We start from the raw sequence: 21,504 nt of genomic DNA, 5'->3' as shown, positions 1-21,504 counted from the left end.
AGCCTCCCATGTTGAGTGCTGAATAGTGCCGAGATATAAAATAGTTTACAAAGTTACAAAATTAGAAAATAAAAATTAAATAAAATTGACCCGAGACCATTATAGTTTCACTTAAAAATGTATAGATGGCACTAATAAAAGACTTTTTGTGTGAAACATTTGGCAACACGCATTACGTGCATTGTTGCTTCATTATTGTAGTAGTATTGGAGTCAGCTTACAACAGTTGTAGCTCATGCTATTTTTATTATTAAAAATGTAGGCTCTGGGGCTTATCCTTCACTCATTCACTTGATGAAGCACTGACCTGGAACAAGATTGCAGAACACAAGTTCAGACTTTCAGTGACTGTATGCTTGTTCCAGGTTATTAACTCAACAGGCAGTACATCCGGACCCCTTAGCAGAAAAAAAAAATGTCATCAATAGTAGTTTGCATAATGTTGTTCTCAGAGGCTTCCTTTAAATGAAACCAGTGAGAAGTGAAACATGGGGGTTGTAATGGGTGGCTTCTCCTTCCGAAAAATGCTAGTTGCCAGGCTGTCATGCTATTATTATTCAGTACTTTGAGTCACTGTCTTGGAATATAGTTTGCAAGTAGGGACTTCTGCCATTTAAACCCAGCAAACCAACCACCCAGTGATTACGTATATGGTTCAATGAGCCTCTGCTTTGTGTGTTTGCGCACATGGCTGTTTTGCAGAGTGCAGTCCTTCCAGCGCTGCGTTTAGAAAATCAGCCAGTCTGTAGAAGGTGAGGTCAGGCAGCAAATTAAAAATCTCTCAGCGCAAGCCCTAAAGCCTCATTCACAGGTGGGTAGAGATCCATACAACTGTGCGAAGGGCTGTCTTCACCTGTACAGCACGCACAGAAGTTCCATGTAGACCCGTACAGGCAGCTTGTTCAAGTCAGTGATATGTGGTCAGCTGTGGAGACCTGCACAGAACACCTGTATATCCTGCACAGGGGAAGATGGCCCTTCTGACGAGTGTATGTATCACCATGTCCATGAGAATAAAGCCTAAAAGACACTCAGAATGAATGTATATAGGACCCTGGCTCCATGGATTCTCTATCAGTCATATAGGCTGGTATGACTACACCAGTGCCATTCAATGCAGCATGATGAATTGTGATAGCTGGATTAGAGGTCCATTTCAGAGCGTTGTTTAAATTGTCATTTATTTTCAGGCCGGCCTTGTGTGGACTGTCATGCCTTTGAATTCATGCAGAGAGCGCTGCAGGACCTCAAAAAGACAGCATACAACTTAGACTCACGGGTAGGTAAAGAACACAATACTCAATAACACTGCAATGCAATAAAATTTTCCTTATAATCAGAAGAGCCCAGCTTGATGCAAGTAATGTTATCAATGAATGTTTTGTGTTTTTTGTGTTTGATTTCTATTTTGCAAGTTTCTCTACACATTTTCAAGAATATTTTGAAATGAAAGAACTTGGGAACATTAGCTACTATCTGGGAATCCAAATAGAGAGAGAAGAAGATGGAAGTTATCTTCTTTTTTTGTTTACAAACGATTTTTATTATAGATAAGGTCATAGTACAAAAAGTAAAAGATACAAAATGATAATCCAATAAAACTTAGGTAATGACAGGTCTAATAACAGAATACACACAGTGGACTCGAAATCACTGAAGTATTAGTAAAAAAAAGGATCTGTGGATATGCTTGAAAAAGATAACAGAGGTGAAAAATACATCAATAGTGATGTTTCCCATAACTTTCATTTATTTTGGTAAATATGCATAGTGTCATACAACGTGTGGTGTATTCTCTCTGATAGCTTAATATTTGCCATACGGTTAAGAACCTGAGGCCATGGAACGATGGATGAGCGCCAATTAGAGGCAATGGTCCAGTGGATGGAGCTAAATAGAGTATGTAATAGTCTGAAACTTGCCACTGAAATGTCTTGTATGGGGAAGAATAAAAGCCACATTTGGGGAGTTAGAGGGATTTTTCTACCTGAAATACGCTCAGTCATCAGCTTGGCATGGTGCCAAATGTTATTAAGAAGGGGGCAATCCCAAAAGATGTGAAGCAATATCCCATGTGTGGGGCAGCCTCTGAAAAAGAGTGGGGATGTTGAAGGTTAGAAAGAGTTGAGTTTGGAGGGGGTAAGATACCACCTATAGAGCAGTTTAGTGGCTGATTCTCTGATAGTGGTAGCTTTGGTAGATTTGTGTAAGTGTTCAAATATGGCGTCCCATTGTTCGGGGGAGAATGAAACGTTTAGGTCTGATTCCCATTGGAGCATGGGGTGTGATTTATCAGGCATGGAAGTTATCTTCTTAACCAATCTCAGAAAATCTTGTAAATCTTGGAACAATTCCATATGCAAGTTGCGAAGGAAGTGAAAACTCCTATGGAACCAGGCTATCAAAAAAGCAATGAAGCAGAAAACTTGCTACCCAACAATGACCTGTATTGCAGAGCAATCAGTAAACTGTTATATGTTGCCACTGTAACAAGACTAGACATAGCCACATGCAAGAAAGTCTCAGCTCCATGTCAGCATGACTAAAACGCAGTAAAAAGAGTGATGCAGTACCTCAAAGGAACAATTCAGATGAAGTTACGGTTACCAGCAACATCACATCCAAAACTGATTGGATATGTGGATGCTGATTGGGCTGAGGACTGCATAGACCGCAAATCCACAAGTGGATTTATCTTCCAGTATGTGGAAGGAACCATAAGTTCGTCTAGTCAAGAGCAAGTAACTGTCGCTCTAACTTCAAGGGAAGCCGAGTACATTTCAGCAGCACACGCATGTCAAGAAGCAATATGGATTCATCAACTTTTTGTGGACATTGGGATAAACATGTCAAAATCAATTCCCATTTTTGAAGACAACCAGGGCTGTATAAAGCTCACGCATTCAGAAAGGGTCAATTCTAGGGCCAAACACATCAACGTCAAGTATCACCTACTGAGGGACAATCAAGAGCAATGTGTGATTGATATTCAATACTGCCCGTCAAATAAGATGACTGCTGGTACACTCACCAAGTCTTTGTTGAAGGAACGTCATAGTTATTTTCAGAAAAAGCTGAATATAATTTGACAAAGCACATGCTGTTAAGAAGGGGTGTTGGAAAAGAGCAACAGCATGTAAAGTTGCTTTTATAAACTGACAATATTGTATGCATTATACCTATCTATGCAGCAGGTGGCGCTGTAGTATTATAGTGTATAGTTCATGTTTTCAATGCTATAACAGGATGTATTGTCTATCTCAGTGCATGTACTTGTATATTCCTGCTTCCTGTTCATGTTTCTCCATACTGTAAGACATGTAATATATTTTTCCATGAAAGTAAAGATGTATTACTGCATCCAAGAAGCTTCCAGCGCTTATTGCAATACTCTGCATAATATCTATAAGAATCATGTGATTTTTTTTCCTGTACGTGATTTCTTACCTGTTTTTGCAAAAACCACACCTTCCAACTTTTTTGAGCTTAGGCGGAATGAAACCATCCAGCATATCTGCTGTGCTTCCTGCACATCTTTTCACATTCGGCTTTCCCTGTGAATGCACAAACATGGCTGTTATGGAAGTTCCAAAGTTTTGCTTTGTTTGACATTTGCAGGAAATATCCTGCACATGCAGATATGTGTCAAAGGACTCGGCCTGGAATCGAAGACTGTGCAAAGCCTTTCGGCATATCTATGCATGCTTCATAATAACAAAAATGGAGGCATTAGAGGGGGGGGGGGGGGGGGGTGGAGCCAGAAAAAAGCAGACTGAGGTTCTTTAATTTCCATTAATTCGGAATGGTTTGGCTCCGCATGTCAGCATATAAAAAACGGATGGCTCACATCAATGCGTTAAGCTGGCCATACATTAAATTATATATATACAATACAATATACAATTTTCTTATTCAATACCCTTTAGATTTATTTTCATCTATGTAGTGTAAGGGCCTGCCTGATTGGATACAAATTGAAAGTGTTTAGATTTGAGCTCATATATGATTTTGGTAAATCTAAAGGAAAATTGTACAAGAAAATTGTATAATGCCCTACAATTTTGTTAAAAGATTCATTGAGATTGTAAGACAAAAAAGACAGACACTTTATAATTGATTTACTAAAGGCAAATAGACTGTGCACTTTGCAACTGCAGCCACACTCTGGAAGAGCAGTTGCTCCAGAGCTTAATAATTATGGTAAAGCTCTGCTGACTTCAATCATCCAATCATGTGTAAGCAAAAATGCTGGGGTTTTTTTGGTTTTTTTCTTGGATGTGATTGGGTATTCTTGCAAAGTGAAGCTTTGCCTTATTTACTAAGCTCTGGAGGAACTGCACTTTGAAGAAAGCAAATGCACTTGCAAGGTGCACAGTCTATTAGCAAATCAACCCCTTTAACTCCATAACCAGCCAATGCTCAATTCTGTTGGATTCTTCGCAAAAGTCCTTTCTCCAAACTGTATCCACACTAAGAATGTAAACAAGCTAGCACTAGAAATAATAAGCCGAGATATGCTTTATGGAAGAGTCAAGTCACACATTAATCAGATATAACTTACTGTTAAGGTCCATTGAGGTGCCATTGAAAATTAATGAACAGCACTGCACATAGTTCCATGTGTAACTATGATAAAACTCCCAACACTGCACACACCTCTAAATATAGTCCTAAACGCATCTAGTCTAAACCTATACAGCGCAAGAATTATAGCCCATAAAAGTCAACGCTAAATAAAAACTCCTTTTAATATAAATAAATACCTAAAATTAAAGCGGGATTCCACCCTAAAGTGGAACCTCCGCTGATCGGATCCCTCCGCCCCTCCGGTGTCACAATTGACACCTTTCAGGGGGGTGGAGATACCTGTCAAAGACAGGCATTTACACCCACTTCCGGGCATAGACTCCCGTGGGAGTCTACGCCATTTCCTGCCCTGCCGCGCTGTCTGCTGGGACACACACGGGTCCCAGTGACAGCGCGGAGATTTTCTATTGCGCGGCGCGCCTCGCGCATGCGCAGTAGGGAACCGGGAAGTGAAGCCAATTCGCTTCACTTCCTGATTCCCTCACCTAGAATGGTGGCGGCAGCAGCCGAGAGCCGAGCGATCGATCGGCCTCGGCTGCCGGCATCGCTGGAACCCGGGACAGGTGAGTGTCCATTTATTAAAAGTCAGCAGCTGTAGTATTTATAGCTGCTGGCTTTTAATTTTTTTTTTTTTGGTGGAATCCCTCTTTAAAGAGCTAAAATACTGTAAGCTACACTATATATCCCTTAAAGTGATACTAAAGGCTTTTTTAAAAAATAAAAAATAGGTTATTTTTACCTGTCTTGTGCTATTATATTGCACAGAAAAGTCAACTACCTCCTCATCCGGCAATCACTGCTGGCGCAGTTTCCTCCTCCCTCCTTTGTGTGCCTCATGTAGCAAATCGGGAGCTAAGGAGTCACCTATACATGCTTTCTCCTGTTCTTCTGTTGCGTTCCAAGCCAGGCTTTGTGTGTCTATAGACACAGTGCCCAGCTCCCTCTTCACAGGAGCTTGACTGACAGCAGCAAAAGCCTATGGTTCTAGTGCCCTCAGCTTCTCCTGTGAAAGCAGGAAGTGAGGGAGCTGGAGCCGGAGACTGCACTGGAGTGGTGACATAGAGCCAGGTGAGTGTTTAGGGACAGAGGAGGGTAGGACAGTTAGTCAGGCATTTTTTTTAAATGTTGATGCACAGAATGAACTGAGGTGAAAAACATTTAGACTTTAGAACCACTTTGGAACTACTTTAATTGCAGATATTATCAACTTTAACATATATATAAAATCTAAAACAACATTAGAAATGATTCACAAACATATACTTTATATGTGTACATAAATGAAACTTTCACATATACAATGACAAATACTGTATGCAATTAAGACATTAAACGTGTCCACAGTCATATACCAGTCATGTAAAGTGATTGAGATATCCTTCTTTAGATGTTAATAAAATTGTGTCCATTCCACAACATGTGAGATCCTCCACCTGCCAGAATAGTGCCCATCAAAGGGTATGACCTCCAAGTCATTGATAGGTCATAACATGTCACTCAAGCTAAATTCCCAGATTATCAAACGAACACAGGATTCCCAGATGTTAATAGATGAATAGCTCTTCTTTACAAACCTGTTTTCTCATCAGAAGTAAGTTGCTCAAATAAAGCAGAAACTCTACATAGTGTAGACCCGTATTTCTTAAAAGTCTATCAAACCCACAAACTATAGATACATTTTAGTGGTGCCTAAGTTACACTAGACTTCAGCAAGCAATAAAACATGCCTGCATGCCCGCATTCCCTCCTTCCCATCAGATCAGTAGAACACCAGGAGCCAGCGTGTAGCATGCATGATGACGTATGTTAGTCCCACTCAATATGTTTCATCACTATGACTTCCTCGGGAGCGTGAGACAAATGGCCCTGAAAACTTTACATGTTGGCATTGCTATATAGATGTGTTCTTTATATGGAAATTCAGGATAGTCTAAATACATTTTATCACATGTCAGGAACAACATCAAAGAAATTGTATTGTCATATATTTCAAATAAGAGAGACACCACGGCTCTAGGCAGGTCCACAAAACAGAAAGCAGCTCCTCCAGTGACAAAGAGACCTGGGTGCAGGCAACGGCATAAAAACAATGTAGATACTCTGGACCGCCGCACTCCAAAACAAATTCAATGCCTTTTATTCGTAAAACAGGAACACACCGAATGAATCACAGCAAAGCGACAACCGCTAACGCGTTTCACACTACCAAGAGTGCTTATTCATAGCGAATAAAAGGCATTGAATTTGTTTTGGAGTGCGGCCATCCAGAGTCTTCTAATTATCTACATATATTTCAAATGCATGAAAAACATACAATATTTCTTAGACCTTCTTATCTATATAGTGGGTGGAAAACGTTGTACTCTTAAATAGTTCAGGGTTACTGATCATAACGGCTTTTTTTCTACACGTAGTGATCACCACCTAAATTGAATAAAAAAATGGAGGGTCCAATTTATAAGAATGAAATTGCAGAGATTGTTTTATAGAAAAGGGAATATTAAAGGTAATATTCATAAGGATATTATGGATTTATTTGGCAAAATTAGTTAAATATAAAGATAAAAATCAACCAAGCCTTGGTTTTAATTTACATTATAAAGCAAAAGAAGGCTATATGAAGAAATATTGGGCCATCTAAAAGGACAAGTTTTTGAGGAAGATTCTACCAGAACACCCTAAATGTATTTTTGGGAAGGCTAATAATTTATGGCCTAATGCCTAATACTATAGACCCCATTATTGTCTATTTTTATGAATAAGGCAGATTCTTTTCTTTAGGGAGTGTAAAAATAATTACATGTAAAAATAATTATTTTCGGGCCAAAAGGCAATATTCTATTAGATCTACTAAAATGGATGGGAAAGTGTGCACTTTACTTTGCATGATACGACCCATATTTCTTATTTGCTGGGATGCCCTTGTGGCTACCAATATGTGGGTTGTACCACTAGGTGATTGAGGGTCCATTTAGGGGAACATCTTAATAATATTAGAAAAGGTCTTAAAATGCATAGTTTACATTTCAGACAGTGACACAGAAGGGACCCTAGTGGCCCAAAGTCCTGTGGCATTGATAGGGTGTTTTACAATTGTAGGAGTGCAAATTTTAGAAAGAGGTATCCAAAAGTGAGACTATTTGGATTCATTAATTGGATACTCTTAGTCTCAAAGGTCTTTATATGAGGGTTGATAATAACAGCTTTCCTTGTCTTTTTTAATAAATAGTTTTATTGTCATTTAAATTTTATATATACAGTAGTATATCTTTACTGTTAGCACTTTTCTACTGAACATATATTACTATTTACGGTGCCATGCAATGTTATATTTTTATAAATTTTTATTCTATATGTCATTATGTATACTCGAGGTATATATTTTTTTAATAATAATATGATAATAATATGTACTGTTTACTAGTTTTTTGTTATAATCGGCAGCTAGAGGGCCCTAAAGTTACATATGCTCATTTGTAATGTCAATATATTAATTATATATATAAATATATTATAGCCTCTAGAGGTATCTGATGATTAACGTAACCTGTTTGCAGTTAACTGTAAATGGTTGAGTTAACACCTTATTAACACAGTGCAATCCTTGAAATAACTTCCAGGTTTCAGGGAACACTTGCTAATTATTACTCTACAACATGCAGAATAAGCATGAAAATTAAGATATACAAATCATTTTAAAAATAAGGAATGGGGCATACTTGACACATTTGATATCCAGGGCTGCTCTATACAATAAAATTATTTTGTTGTGAAATTAAATCAATAATAATAATCATAAAAGAAATTCTGACAGTAAAAATTGTAGTGTTCCCGAACATTGATGGTCAGTGGAAAAGTGTCCTTTTACACTGGTGGTCAGTAAAATGCCCCCTTACATTGGCGCAGTGTATTGCTCACTTTTATGGTCAATGGAGAAGGGTGCCTTAGATTGGTGGTCATTGAGAGAATGACCCCATTACACTGCTGGTTGGTGGGAGAAGAAACCCCTTACATTGGTAGTTAGTTGAAAGAATGCTCCTTACATTGGTGGTCAGTGGGAAGAATGCTCCTTATATCAGTAGTCAGTTTGAAGAATGTCCCTTACATTGAAGGTCAGTGGGAAGAATGCTTGTTACATTGGTCATCAGTAGATGATGAGTCATCAGTCATCAGTAGAGTGTCCTCCTCACAGATACAGTAGATAAAAAAAATTGGTAGCAAAAATAATCTGTGGTATTTATCTAGGAGTCAGAAATTAATCATTGCTAGTAACCCCTAGCAACCTCTGGAGGAACCCTAGTTGACAAAGGCTGTAAAAGAGCATGCATTTGTTGGTTTCTATACTGCTGATGAAGTCATTTTGATGAAATGAAATGTGTAGGGTGGGATAATGTCATCATTAATGCTACATGATGGTCACTGGTGCTCTGATGATCTAAAGGGAAGGGACTGCGGCCACCGCATGTAGGGGTATAGTGGCCATGTTTTATTGCATGCTGAAGTCTAGTGCAATTTACGCATTTGTCATGGTCGGTCCCGAGTCCCTGCAGCCCGTGGAAGACTTACCCACAATGTCGGTCCGTTGAGCGCTGATGGGTCTTCCCGGGCGCGCGTTGGCGCGAGCGGACGCACGCGGGTGCGAGCTGGTACGTTCGGGCGCATGCGGGTGCGCAGAGTTGTAGACGTACGCACGCGAGTGCGAGCTGGTACGATCGGGCGCACGCGGGTGCGCAGAGTTGCAGACGTGCGCACGCGGGTGCGCGGGGCCACGCTCGGTTGCACGGTTTGACGTACTGTCAGGGAATTATTAGACCAGACTGTGTGGACTGCACAGAGGAAACCCAGAATGAATGTGCGTGAAAATAACAAGTGTTTATTATAAATAAAAGGAAAGTGAAAACATACAGTGCACAACCAACCACAACAGCAAGAAATATATATACAATAAATAGGAACTACCAGAGACGTTAAATGAAAGCCAGGCCGAGGTCATACACCGGGGAATCAGTCGATGGGTAAGGACGGATGGATGGGCTCAGGATTGGAAAGGGACAGGTCAGGTAGATACAGGGTTCAGGTTCAGGTTCAGGTTCAGGTTCAGGTTCAGGTTCAGGTTCAGGTTCAGGTTCAGGTTCAGGTTCAGGTTCAGGTTCAGGTTCAGGTTCAGGTTCAGGTTCCAGCGGTCAGGGCACTTGCAGAGAGAGATACCAAGGAAAAGCATGTTAGCGCTTGCCGGGTATATATAAGACTGATGATTACCCTCACGTAACAGCTGATCGGAGCAGATGCTGTCTGCTCCACACTGCCGGAGTACACCCGCTGGTGAGCGCCGGTACTACAGTCCAGGGATCAAATAGTGCCACCAAGAGGTAGGTCCTCTTATTACAGGCCCTGGGTGTTAGAAGACACCCGCTGGTGGACACTGGTACTGCAATCCAAAAGATCAACAGCGCCACCAACGGGTGGACCTTTTCATGACAGTACCCCCCCTCAAAGGAGCGGCCTCCGGACGCTCCAACCAGGTGTAATTGTCCCAGGTTAATGGCCTCAAACCACACCATGGATGAGGGCACGTCAAACCGTGCAACCGAGCGTGGCCCCGCGCACCCGCGTGCGCACGTCTGCAACTCTGCGCACCCGCGTGCGCCCGATCGTACCAGCTCGCACTCGCGTGCGTACGTCTACAACTCTGCGCACCCGCGTGCGCCCGAACGTACCAGCTCGCACCCGCGTGCGTCCGCTCGCGCCAACGCGCGCCCGGGAAGACCCATCAGCGCTCAACGGACCGACATTGTGGGTAAGTCTTCCACGGGCTGCAGGGACTCGGGACCGACCATGACAGCATTACTACAATGTGAGTTTGTCTACAGTATGTGGTTTTAATAAGGCTATCAATAAATTCTGGATTACACTATGTGGATTTTTTACCTTATTTGAGCTGTTTACAGTCAATGAGGAATAAATTGTGTAGAGGAGAGCTACTGTATGTGTCTATAACATCTGGATTCTGGGGTTTGTCTGATGATCTGGGAAATTTGCTTGAGTGGCATGTTATGACCTACAGTCAACGCTGAATCCTGGCCTAGGCCGACAAGGCCAAGGCCTAGGGCAGCATTTTACAGAGGGGAAGCACGGAAAGAGTCCCGGCTGGCTTGTGCTACACTGTTAGTGTAGCACCAGTCTTATGGGGCGGACTGGGCTGAGAGGCAAATTAGTCTAGCGCCCCCATAAAGCGGCCTCACGGCTTCCGGTATGCGGGCTGCTGGCATTCCGCAACTGTGTGTGTGTGTGTGTGCGTGTGTGTGTGTGTGGGGGGGGGGGGGGGGGGTGCCGCTTCTAATTTTGACTGTCTTCTAATCCTGGACCACAAACCTTCCTCACTGTGATCTATGTTTTCTGCTGCACCATTAGCATGGTTATATCTTCTTAGTCCTCTCTATAAAATTATCAGAAATTTGTGCTTATATTAGAACCTTAGGCAACACTTTCTTTTTCATTTTGGATAGAGTAAGTGAGGGTTATAACCACTGTCAGTTTATTTTTTACCATCCCTGTCCCATTGTAGAGATTTCCCTTCGTTTCCTGCCCCATAGCAAAACAGGAAGTGAGAGGAAACCAGGCAAATTAAGGGAATCCATTGCCCTACCCCCCAAGAACTAGTGTCCCCACTCCAAAATTTCAGGACAGGTCCTAAACAGCAAGGGGTGTGGCCTTGACAGGAAGTGGTGGGTAATATATTTTAAAAAAACGAAATACAGTACACTACTGCCTACAGTACTTAAAACTTGGAGATCAAACCTTCAGGAGAGTGCTGTTCTCCCAGGTGGAAGGTCTCACATGGTGTGGTGTGAACACAATTTTGGAAACATGTAAGGGAAGATTTCCATCACTTCACCTGACTGTTATATGATTGTGGACAAACTTTCATCTGTATCTTTAGTGCATATTTGTCACTTTATGTGTGGAAGTTTCATTACGGACGCTTACATGAAGGATGTTTATGTAAATGTTTATAATTTTTTTTTAGATTTTGCATATTATGCCACGTACACATGACCGGACTTTCCGGCAGACTAGGTCCGAAGGGATTAGTCCGTCGGACAATTCGATCGTGTGTGGGCTAGTTCGATCGCTTTTTGAAAAATAAATCAGACGGACCTAGAAATAGAACATGTTTCAAGTCTATCCGACGAACTCAATTCAGAAAAACCATTCATCTGTGTGCTGGTCCGGCGGACCAAATACGACGCAAGGGAAGGTATTGACAACTGGCTACTGAACTTCCTTGTTTAGTCCCGTTTACGGGAACAGACTTTCGAACAGACTTAGTCCGTTTGTGTGTGGCCAAGTCCGTTCATTCTGAAAGTCGGTCGGAAATCCGCCAAAATTCCATCGGGAAGACCGTCGGATCTAGTCTGCCGGAAAGTCCGGTTGTGTGTACGTGGCATTAGAGTGGATAATTTACACACTTTTGGGATATATACTGTAGCTTACACTATTTGATCTTATTCACTTTATGTATTTATTTACATCACAATGAGTTCATTTAATGCTGCCTTTTTTTTTAAGCTATACTCTGTGTGTATGAATACTTTGCTGTGATTATTCTATCACGGGATACACGATAGTTCACGTTTGTGGGGGTGTAATCAATATGTGCAAAGAGAGATCACACAAATACTTTTAAGTATAAGATTAAATTAGGTAATGACTGTTACAGATGACAATAATATTGGTAAATATAACAAGAATACTTGACTAAAGATGCTGTTTCAGACATGGGTCCAAAAAGCATCTTTGGTTGTTATTGTGGAGGTGGCAGTTTGCATCATAGCAACCAATGACGCTGTGCAGCCTGGCCACCAGCATCCTAGCAACTGGGATCTTAGATGGCATGCCTGCACTATAGCAACCAACATAACTGTGCAGTCCAGGGCCTGAACATACACAGGGCTGAACATGCATAAAGTATCCAGTATGAATACTCAGGCCTCCGTGCCTCTCCCACCATTTGTTGCCTGAGGTGACTGCCTTGGTTTGCCTCATTGCCGGCATTGCCCTGATCTGCAAAAGAAATATATCAGTTGGAATCTGACTGTAGGCTACCACTGACTTTCCTTTACCCTTTTCTCTGTTTATCAAACACAATGTGATCCTCTATAACGCAAGTGTTTTTTTTCCCCTCTTTACCCATTTAGACAGAGACGCTTCTTCTAAAAGTGGAGCGGAGGACTCTATGTGACTGCATATCTGTGGAGGGACTGAGCTGAAGATGAACAAACAGCCTCAAGGATGTCCATCTTAACCCTTCTGCTGCTGGACAGGGCTCTGCAACACATTGCTCCGCAGTGTGGGCCAGTTCCCTCTGGCAGCGTAAGTGTTAAATGCAGCTTATATCATGAATTAAAAAATACACATGACAAATCCATCCTAACACTGAACTGTGCATGTGTGCGAGGAGGAATTTGCGTGGAGAAATTCTTAATAAAACTCATAGGATTTTTTTTTATTATTGTATTCCTTTTGTTATTGTGGGGTAAAACACAGTTTTGATTAGATTTGCATTTGAATGAAAATCACTAATATTGTAATTAAAAGTACACCACACCCAAAACTGATATTTCAAGTAAAAATGGAAGATGGTGGAGTTCAACAGCCATATTCTTTCTCTAGGGGACTCCAGAAGTGAGATTTTTTTTTTTTTTTACCATTAACTTTTCTGGTTTAGTTTTCCTTTTTTTCCCCTGTACTGTATAATATAACATATATATATATAAATTCCATCAGATTGAATGAGACTCCTTGTAATATTTGCGGCACAGAAATCCCACCACTGCAATCCCCATAAGGAATAAATGAATTATTGGTTTTGGGTGAAGTGATTCTTTTAAAGCTTTGTGACGTCCCTTTTGAATATTGAAAGCCTATCCTCCACCTTTCTGGCAAGTTCGTTCTGGTAAAATACAAGGCAATGAAATAATAAAAAAACATAAACAGTATTATTTGTCTTGCAATTTTATGCTTGTACAGGCTCTTGAAGTATCCCTTGAGAGAAGAGCCTGTTCAGATTTTCCTTTTTGAACTAGAACCATAGAAAATGTTATCCGTAGGAGCATTTTATACATATCCGCAATTAATGCTAAGCAGACAGACATGGCAACAAGTAAAATGTGAACAACTCACATCGGTCACAAGGGATACTTCTAAAGCCTGTCTCAGGGATCTCAGAAGCAATTCCATTAGTCATTACTGATGTCCAAGTTTATTTTACTGTTTTACAAAATAAAATTTTACAGAAAGATGGAGTTCAGCTTCATTATACATTTTACTTTTCTTCTAAGCACTGAAATCATCTGCCAGCTCACATGTATTGTCCAAAAACTGCACTGTTTGCATTTGCTGAGACTCTCTTTGCTTGTAAGCATTCTTCACCAATACCGAGCACCTATATATTTGTTCACTGATGTCCTGTAATAGTAGTGGGGATGGAAGGAGGATAGCTGGTAAGGAAGGAATGTAGTAGGGATGGAAGGAGGGGAGCTAGTAAGGAAGGAATGTAGTGGGGATGGAAGGAGGGTAGCTAGTAAGGAAGGAGTGTAGTGGGGATGGAAGGAGGGTAGTGGGGAGGGAAGGAGGGTAATGGGAATGAAAGAAGGTTGGTGAGGATGGAACAAGATTAGTGGGATGGAAGGAGGGTAGTAGGGATATCAGAAGGGTAATGTGAATGAAAGGAGGATAGTGGGGATGGGAAGAGGGTAGTGGGCTGCGAAGGAGGATATTATGAATGGAAGGATAGAGTGAAACACTGCTTCAGATGAGTCTCCATTGTTCCCACTGCCACACTTCCGTAGAATCACCTTTATTGAAAGACCTATGATTAATGAATTAAGAATGGCCTGAAAAAAGTTAGTTGTAAGCTATACTCCTCATTTGTACATTGTGGACTGTCGTTGTGAATTTTCTGCATCAGTAAAGGTAATTTTAGTGAAGTGCGGCGCCAACAATGCTGTATCCTGGCCTAGGCCAACAAGACCCAGGCCTAGGGCAGCATTTTGCAGGGTGGTAGCATGGAAAGAGTCCCTGTCGGCTTGCGCTGTTTATTTTTTACCATCCTTGTCCCATTGCAGAGATTTCCCTTCACTTCCTGCCCCATAGCCAAACAGGAAGTGAGAGGAAATCTATGCAAATTAAGGGAATCCATTGCCCCCCCCCCCAGGACCTCGAAAATTCCAGGGCAGGGGGTGTGGCCTTGACAGGAAGGGGTTGGTCGTATTTAAATTAAGGGTGCATGAGTTTAGTCAGGCCTAGGGCAGCACAAAACCTAAATACACTACTGGCGGACAGCCAGTCTTTCTTCACATATGGATGGAAGGATAGTCAAGAGGGTAGGTGGGAGGAAGGCCTAATTCACACTTGTGCAGGTTGCAGTTTGCATATTGCAGGTGCATTTTGTTGCAGTTTTTCAATACACATCTTTAAACCGTTGAAGTCTATGGAACCAAAAAAACTGAATAAAAACCCTTTTTCATAAAATGCACAGATGTGAACTACATTCATAGCAAATCATGCTAAATGGACTGTAGTGTTCTTCTGCAAAATGGAAAATGCACTAAAAAATGCATAGGTGTGAACCAAGCCGAAAGGAAGGATGGTGTCGGGAATGGAAGGAGGGTAGTTAGGAGGAAAGAAACTGATAGTGGGGATGGAAGGAGGGTAGTGGGGAAGGAAAGTAGTGGGGATTGAAGAAGGATAGTAGGGATTAAAGAAGGATGGGTGGATGGGTATTGGGGATAGAGGGAGGGTAGTGGGGCTGAAAGGAGGGTAGTGGGGATGAAAAGAGGGTAGTGGAGATTTAAGGAGAGTGGTAGGAATGGAAGGACAGTGGGGATGAAAAGAGGCTAGTGGGAATAGAAGCTAGATAGTAGGGATGAAAGGAGGATTGTGGGGATGGAGGGGGGATAGTGAGGATGGAAGAAGGATAGTGGAGACAGAATGAGAGTAATGTGAACTGAAGGAGAATAGTGGAATGGAAGGAACTAGTTGCATACAAGGAAAGAGTGGTGTAGTCTAAAAATTACAAATGAATTCCAGTAAGGGTGAGCTCCGGCGTGTTTGCACAGCCCACGTGCAGAGCCCGCCAGGAAATTGGCACTGCGCTAATCACAGGCAGTGAGACATTGTCCCGATGCGCGGCTGCAGAGATCGGGAAATGTCTCACTGCCTGTGATTAGCGCAGTTCCGACTTCCTGGCGGGCTATGCACGTGGGCTGTGCGAACACGCCTGAGCTCATCCTTAATTTCCAGGTGATTGTTATTACACATGAAGATTTTACGGCTTGATGGAAAATCTAACAGCTAGCTGATGTGAGTTAGGCCCATGTCAGACTAGTGAGCAACTCACCAGTAGCAGGTTGAATAAACATTTACTTGGTTTTACTATATTGCCCCCTCACTAGCCAAAACGCTGCACAATCTCATTTGCTAGTGAAGTAGCAGTGCCAGTGTGACACCTAGCTTGTCCAGCCAGTGTTGTTTTAGAAGCAGATGAGTGGTTTCTTTGCTTTCCAAGGCCATCCTGTCACTGGCAAGTTGCCCCCCAGTACCATGATTGCTTGTTTATATTAGTGGAAGGGATCAAAGTAGTGTATGTGTACCGCTGCCACCGTTGGGTGAGGATCTTGGCAGGTTACTTCTCTCATGTGACGTGTTCATTGCCCTTCATTCATCTTAATAAGCACATTTGTTAGGCACGCTCCTGTGCTTTATAAAATGTGCCGTAAGGCCTTACCTTTGCCTTTTAAATGAACCTCATAGTAATATAAGAAAAATATGTCTTAGTTAGCTATGAAACATTTTCTGTGTGTTTCGCTTAATGGTTTAATTGCTAGGTGTTTAATTGCCATCTGTGCCCCAGCTAGAGAGATTCACCCTCTCCATCTGTCCTGTTTACTGTTATTGAAAATGAAAGTAAAAAAAAATAAAAAAACCCACATTTTGGGTTGTCTCCCTAACAGTAAACCCTTGTACACACGGTCGGACATTCCAACGGAAAATGTCAGATCGGACCGTGTTGTCGGATAATCCGACCGTGTGTGGGCTCCATCGGACTTTTTCCGTCGGAATGTCTGACCAACAAAGTTTGAGAGCTGGATATAAAATTTTCCGACAACACGAACCGATCGGACTTTGTCGTTTGTAGAGAATTCGGACAAAGTGCCACGCATGCTCAGATCAAATTACGAGACCAAAGCTATCGGCTACTAGCCTGAACGTAGCCCCGTCCTAATGAACAAACGTCATCACGTTCCGAACGATCGGATTTTCCTTCAACTTTGTCCGACCGTGTGTATGTAACACCAGTTTCGGACAAAATCTGTCGGAAAAAATCAGACGGATTTTGTTGTCGGGATGTCCGACCGCGTGTACAAGGGCTAATAGAGGATGAATCTTCCAATTGGAACACTAGATCTTGTGACCCTGGTGACAACCAGGGAATCTCTCACTTTGAAAGGATTTCTTCTTACTTCCTGGTTTGGTTATGGGACAGGAAGTGAAGGGAAATCTTCCTAATGGGACACAGATGGCAAAAATTAAACTGACAAGGGTTATAACCCTCCCTTACTCCATCCAAAATAAAAAAAGTTTTGCCTTTAGTTCTACTTTAAATCAATCTCTACCCAGTTACATAGTAAGGCTCTGTTAAAATATATGTGAATCAGATGGATTTTGATCGCCATCCGATTTGCATAACGTGAATCAGACCGGCTTTCAATGGAGCCAGGTCCCATACTGTATATACGGACCAGTTGCAGGGCAATTTTTAAAAGGGTTCCTTGTGTTATTCAGTCTGGTTAAGGTGCAATTTAAGCGTCAAATTTGCACCTGAATCGCATCTAACTTTGCACCAAAACTGGACCCGCATATATGTGAACCTAGACATAAAGATTCACAGATCTCTACCAATTTGTAGTCAATCACATCACTAGAGAAATCCTCAAGACTATATTTTATGCGTTGATAGAGGCATTCCATCCCGTAGTTGCAGAGCATCACCAGTTACATACTATCTTGTACCAAAATCAAAGCAATAAAACATTCACAGGGCTAGACCAGCATTTTGGAATTGCATCTTTGCCTGATGTGTTTCCAATTGAAATCAATTGAAATGCACCTCAATGCATGTGTTAAAATGCACATCAGTGCCTAATGATGCACATTTAAGCATCATAAAGCTTGTAAACACGCATTCATATCTAATACAACCTGCATGGCAACGCACATTGAAAATGCAGAACCACTCATGATAATATGTTCTTTCATGGCCTTCCAGTGATTTCAATAGAACACCCATTGGGGGGACCATAAAGAATAAGAATATGCAGAGAGCTAAATCAAGCTTTAGACAGTCATAACATTATAAGACCAGCAGTGACAGTCCATCCAATCAGAACTTCAGAATACAGCTAGCCCCCCCCCCCCCCCCCACTTGTAGCCAATCATAATAGAATATATACATTTTTAAAATGAAGGGCCAGTCCACACTTGGGTACTTTCCTGTACATTTTATAGCACATCAACATAGCTCCCAACTGTCCCTGATTTCGAGGGACTGTCCCTGATTTGGAGCAATGTCCCTCTGTCCCTTATTCCTCCTCATTTGTCCCTCATTTTGGTCTGATCTATATAGATGTAGATAAAATGCACATTTTATCTTTTAAAAAAGTGTTTTCCAGCTCTAAACCTTTCATCAGATTTCTAAATTGCTGCATTTGTAAATTCCAAAAGCCAATATAAAGATATAGTAGTGGTAAAAAAGCACTTGTGCGTTTAACCAATCTTTTTTTTTTCTTGTACAATTCTCCTTTAAGGGGGCATGGCAAGGGGTGTGTCCTATGCCTGCATACTTTTGCTGATAGGTGTCCCTCATTCCCATCTGAAAATGTTGGGAGGTATGCATCAAAACTGCAGCATTCTTTAGTCATGCAGGGTTGGTCCGCAGTCCCCATAGGGCACAATCAGAAAGCATGACAGTTTGGTGTGTTTTCCATCAGGAACGGTAAAAGGCATTCACAACACCAGGAAGACACTGCAAGACGGGGGGTCATTGTTGACCTGCAGCTTTATAGTACAAATAGGCATTAAAACACACAATTTGGGAAGTATTACTTCTTCAGATGTTAGATGAGCACTGTAACATGGCTATATAAGTATTTCATTCATTCATTCATTATGTGAATGCAATATATGTAATGCTATAGTTTTTATATGATGTCAGAATCGCATGCATTTTCTGTGAGGGCGACTCTTTAACTTTTTAACTATTCACCCCTTATTTGTTCACTGTAAAAAAAAAAAAAATCTGAGACATACAGGAAGAGTGCAAATATCTATCTTTACCACTTTTTATTATAGAGAGGATACATTAACCATGTACTATTATGTTGTTTACAGCAGTGTATTGTGTAATTTTGTGTTGAAAACTGAACTAAGATGACTGATATAAAGGCACGAGCAGGCTTTTATGGCAGGGAAGATTAAAGCAGACCTGTCCCCAATACAGCATAAGGCTGGATTCACATCTATGGCATTTTTGGTGCTTTTTGCATTTTGCAGATTTGCACTACAGTCCATTTAACATGGTTTCCTAAGGAACTCGTTCTGTAGTGCAAATCTGCAAAATGCAAAAAGCATTAAAAAATGCATAGGTGTGAATCCAGCCTAACACAAGAATGCCTGAAAAAATTGGATTAATTATATCACATTGACTGTATGTAGCAGTTGTATCATAAAGAGGAATCCCAGGCTAAGTACAAAGAACTGCCACGGCCCCAACACTCAGAACAGCCCAGTCTGGTAGGACAGTAGACCTGCTTTTTCTCTGTTGCAGTAAATAACACTCACAGCACTGGTGTGCGCAGCCTATTGCATTAGGAGGGTGTATTGCAACCCAGAACACAAACACACATACATGTATATCAGCAGAGCAGAGGATGGTGTCTGTAGGGCAGTGGACGGCGTCAGTAGTCTTTCTTTTTTTTATTTGTTTTTACAATATTTTTTATTAATTAAAAAATATTTTCTTTTTGTAGGAGCCCCATTATGGGGCTTTGGTGAAATATCAAGGGTCTAAACAGACCCCTGATGTCTCACTTTTGAGACAGAGAAAGAAACGTACTTAGGACAGAGATTCCCCAGTCCCTTTCTCTGCAGCCTGCAGTTAACATAATTTACTATGCTTCAGTTTAGAATGAAGACAGGAGCTATCTGTACAGATCACTCACTGTGTTTATTCAGAAAAAGGAAGGTCGGTTAATGAAATATTTACCAGCCCCTTCCCCGTTCCTGAGAGGAGAGGAGGGAAGCTGACAGCACTGCAGGGGGGAGATGGGAAGCAGGGGGAATCGGCACCACACAGGGTGATTAGGGTGTGTCCAGGCAGATCCTGCACACCCTGTGCGCATGCCTATGACTCACAGGTCTTTTCTCTCCCCCAGTCTGTGGCTGAACATTGAAAAGAGAAGAGCTCATCTCTCTGCTCTCTCCTCCTATCAGCATGGCCCTTGTTAGCACAACAGGACTGGCTCCTTGTACTGTTTCTCCCTCTCCCAGTCTGACTGCTGCTGTACAGGGGACTGCAAGAGGCTGATACCATGTCGATTTCAGGTACTGACACAGCTTGCTTTAAAAAAAATAATAATACTGCGTATATATGTATTAAAGTGGATGTAAACCCTCACATATACCCAGTGAAGTGAACAGCCTCAGACAATACACAGAGATGAAACCAATCTCCCTACATAAGTTTTACATGTATATCTGCTGTCTTCAGCTTTATATACTGTTTAGAAAGTGCACGTCCTGTTAGATTTTTCACGTCCTCATTCATCTGTAGGAGTGAATTATTGCTATACACTGTGAGACAGCTGATTGGAGGAAAGGCACAAACCCCCTCCCCACATGCAGAGGTTGCCTTTGACTAGTTTAGGAGTCTGCTAATCTATTTATAACAACCTCCCTCGACACACACTTCTATCTCCCATCTTGGAGAACTTGTCAGAAGTTATAATGCTGAAACAAGAACAGAGCAGGAGACAGCTACGGGACACAGTGCTTTGAAGAGAGATAAGAAAACACTGCAGATATATGCGCCCAGCTCAGATTTCATGATTCAGCTTTACATCCACTAATGAATGCAGGGCTGCATTGTTTTGTGCCTTTTATATCTGCCCAAAGTTCAGCTTTAATGCCAACTTTTGGCTTGTCAGTATGATGCTGCCATCATTTGTGCCCATTTACGTAAACAGAGTATGCTCACTGCACTACAAAAACCTGTACAAGAACCGCACTACAAGGACCTCAATGCACTTTGCTGGCTTTGAATGTTCATATGGAGTTTAGTGTAATAGCTCTCGCCGTGGTATTTCATGAATGAGGGAGGGTTGAGGAATTTTACAGCTGATATCACTCATGGAACTATACAGTGAAATTCGGCTTCCCCTCAGGCTGCAGTATTAATGGCAACTCTTTTCATTTTGTATGACAAGTCTGCTTTACATCCTCCATTAGTCATTCCTGTATGCTGTATATGAAATATCTATGTGAACACTTTATTTTTTACCTGCTGCAACTGTGCAATGTTTTTGAATGACTGGCAATGCAACAAATAAACTGAACTTGGACTAAATTCTATTGAATGACATGTTTTCTGCACTACACTATGGGCCTTCTTAGTAGAAGAGTCTAGGAGAAGAGTCTAGGAGGAGTCTAGGAGAAGAGTCTAGGAGGAGTCTAGGAGAAGAGTCTAGGAGAAGAGTCTAGGAGGAGTCTAGAAGAAGAGTCTAGGAGAAGAGTCTAGTGGAAGACACAAGGCAACTGATTCGATTAAAGGCCTGTCCACACTAGCCACATGCTAAAATG

General features: G+C 41.6%; 1 protein-coding gene across 1 annotated transcript in view; it reads left to right on the top strand.

Annotated features, from left to right (window-relative positions):
* The window catches only part of LOC143975482 (NELL2-interacting cell ontogeny regulator 1-like), a 67,257-nt gene extending 45,986 nt beyond the window's left edge, over positions 1-21,271 (top strand). The window contains exons 3-4 of the mRNA XM_077477919.1: positions 1,191-1,279; positions 12,786-21,271. Coding sequence (XP_077334045.1) covers positions 1,191-1,279; positions 12,786-12,857 — 161 coding nt within the window. The 3' untranslated portion in view covers positions 12,858-21,271. The remainder of the gene's footprint in view (positions 1-1,190; positions 1,280-12,785) is intronic.
* Positions 21,272-21,504: the final 233 nt, after the last annotated feature.

This window comes from Lithobates pipiens, unplaced genomic scaffold (genome assembly GCF_037356315.1).
Source record: "Lithobates pipiens isolate NorthernLeopardFrog02 unplaced genomic scaffold, aLitPip1_a1.2 Scaffold_13, whole genome shotgun sequence".
In the NCBI taxonomy this organism is placed as follows: domain Eukaryota; kingdom Metazoa; phylum Chordata; class Amphibia; order Anura; family Ranidae; genus Lithobates; species Lithobates pipiens.
This window is presented reverse-complemented; position numbering and strand designations above follow the sequence as displayed.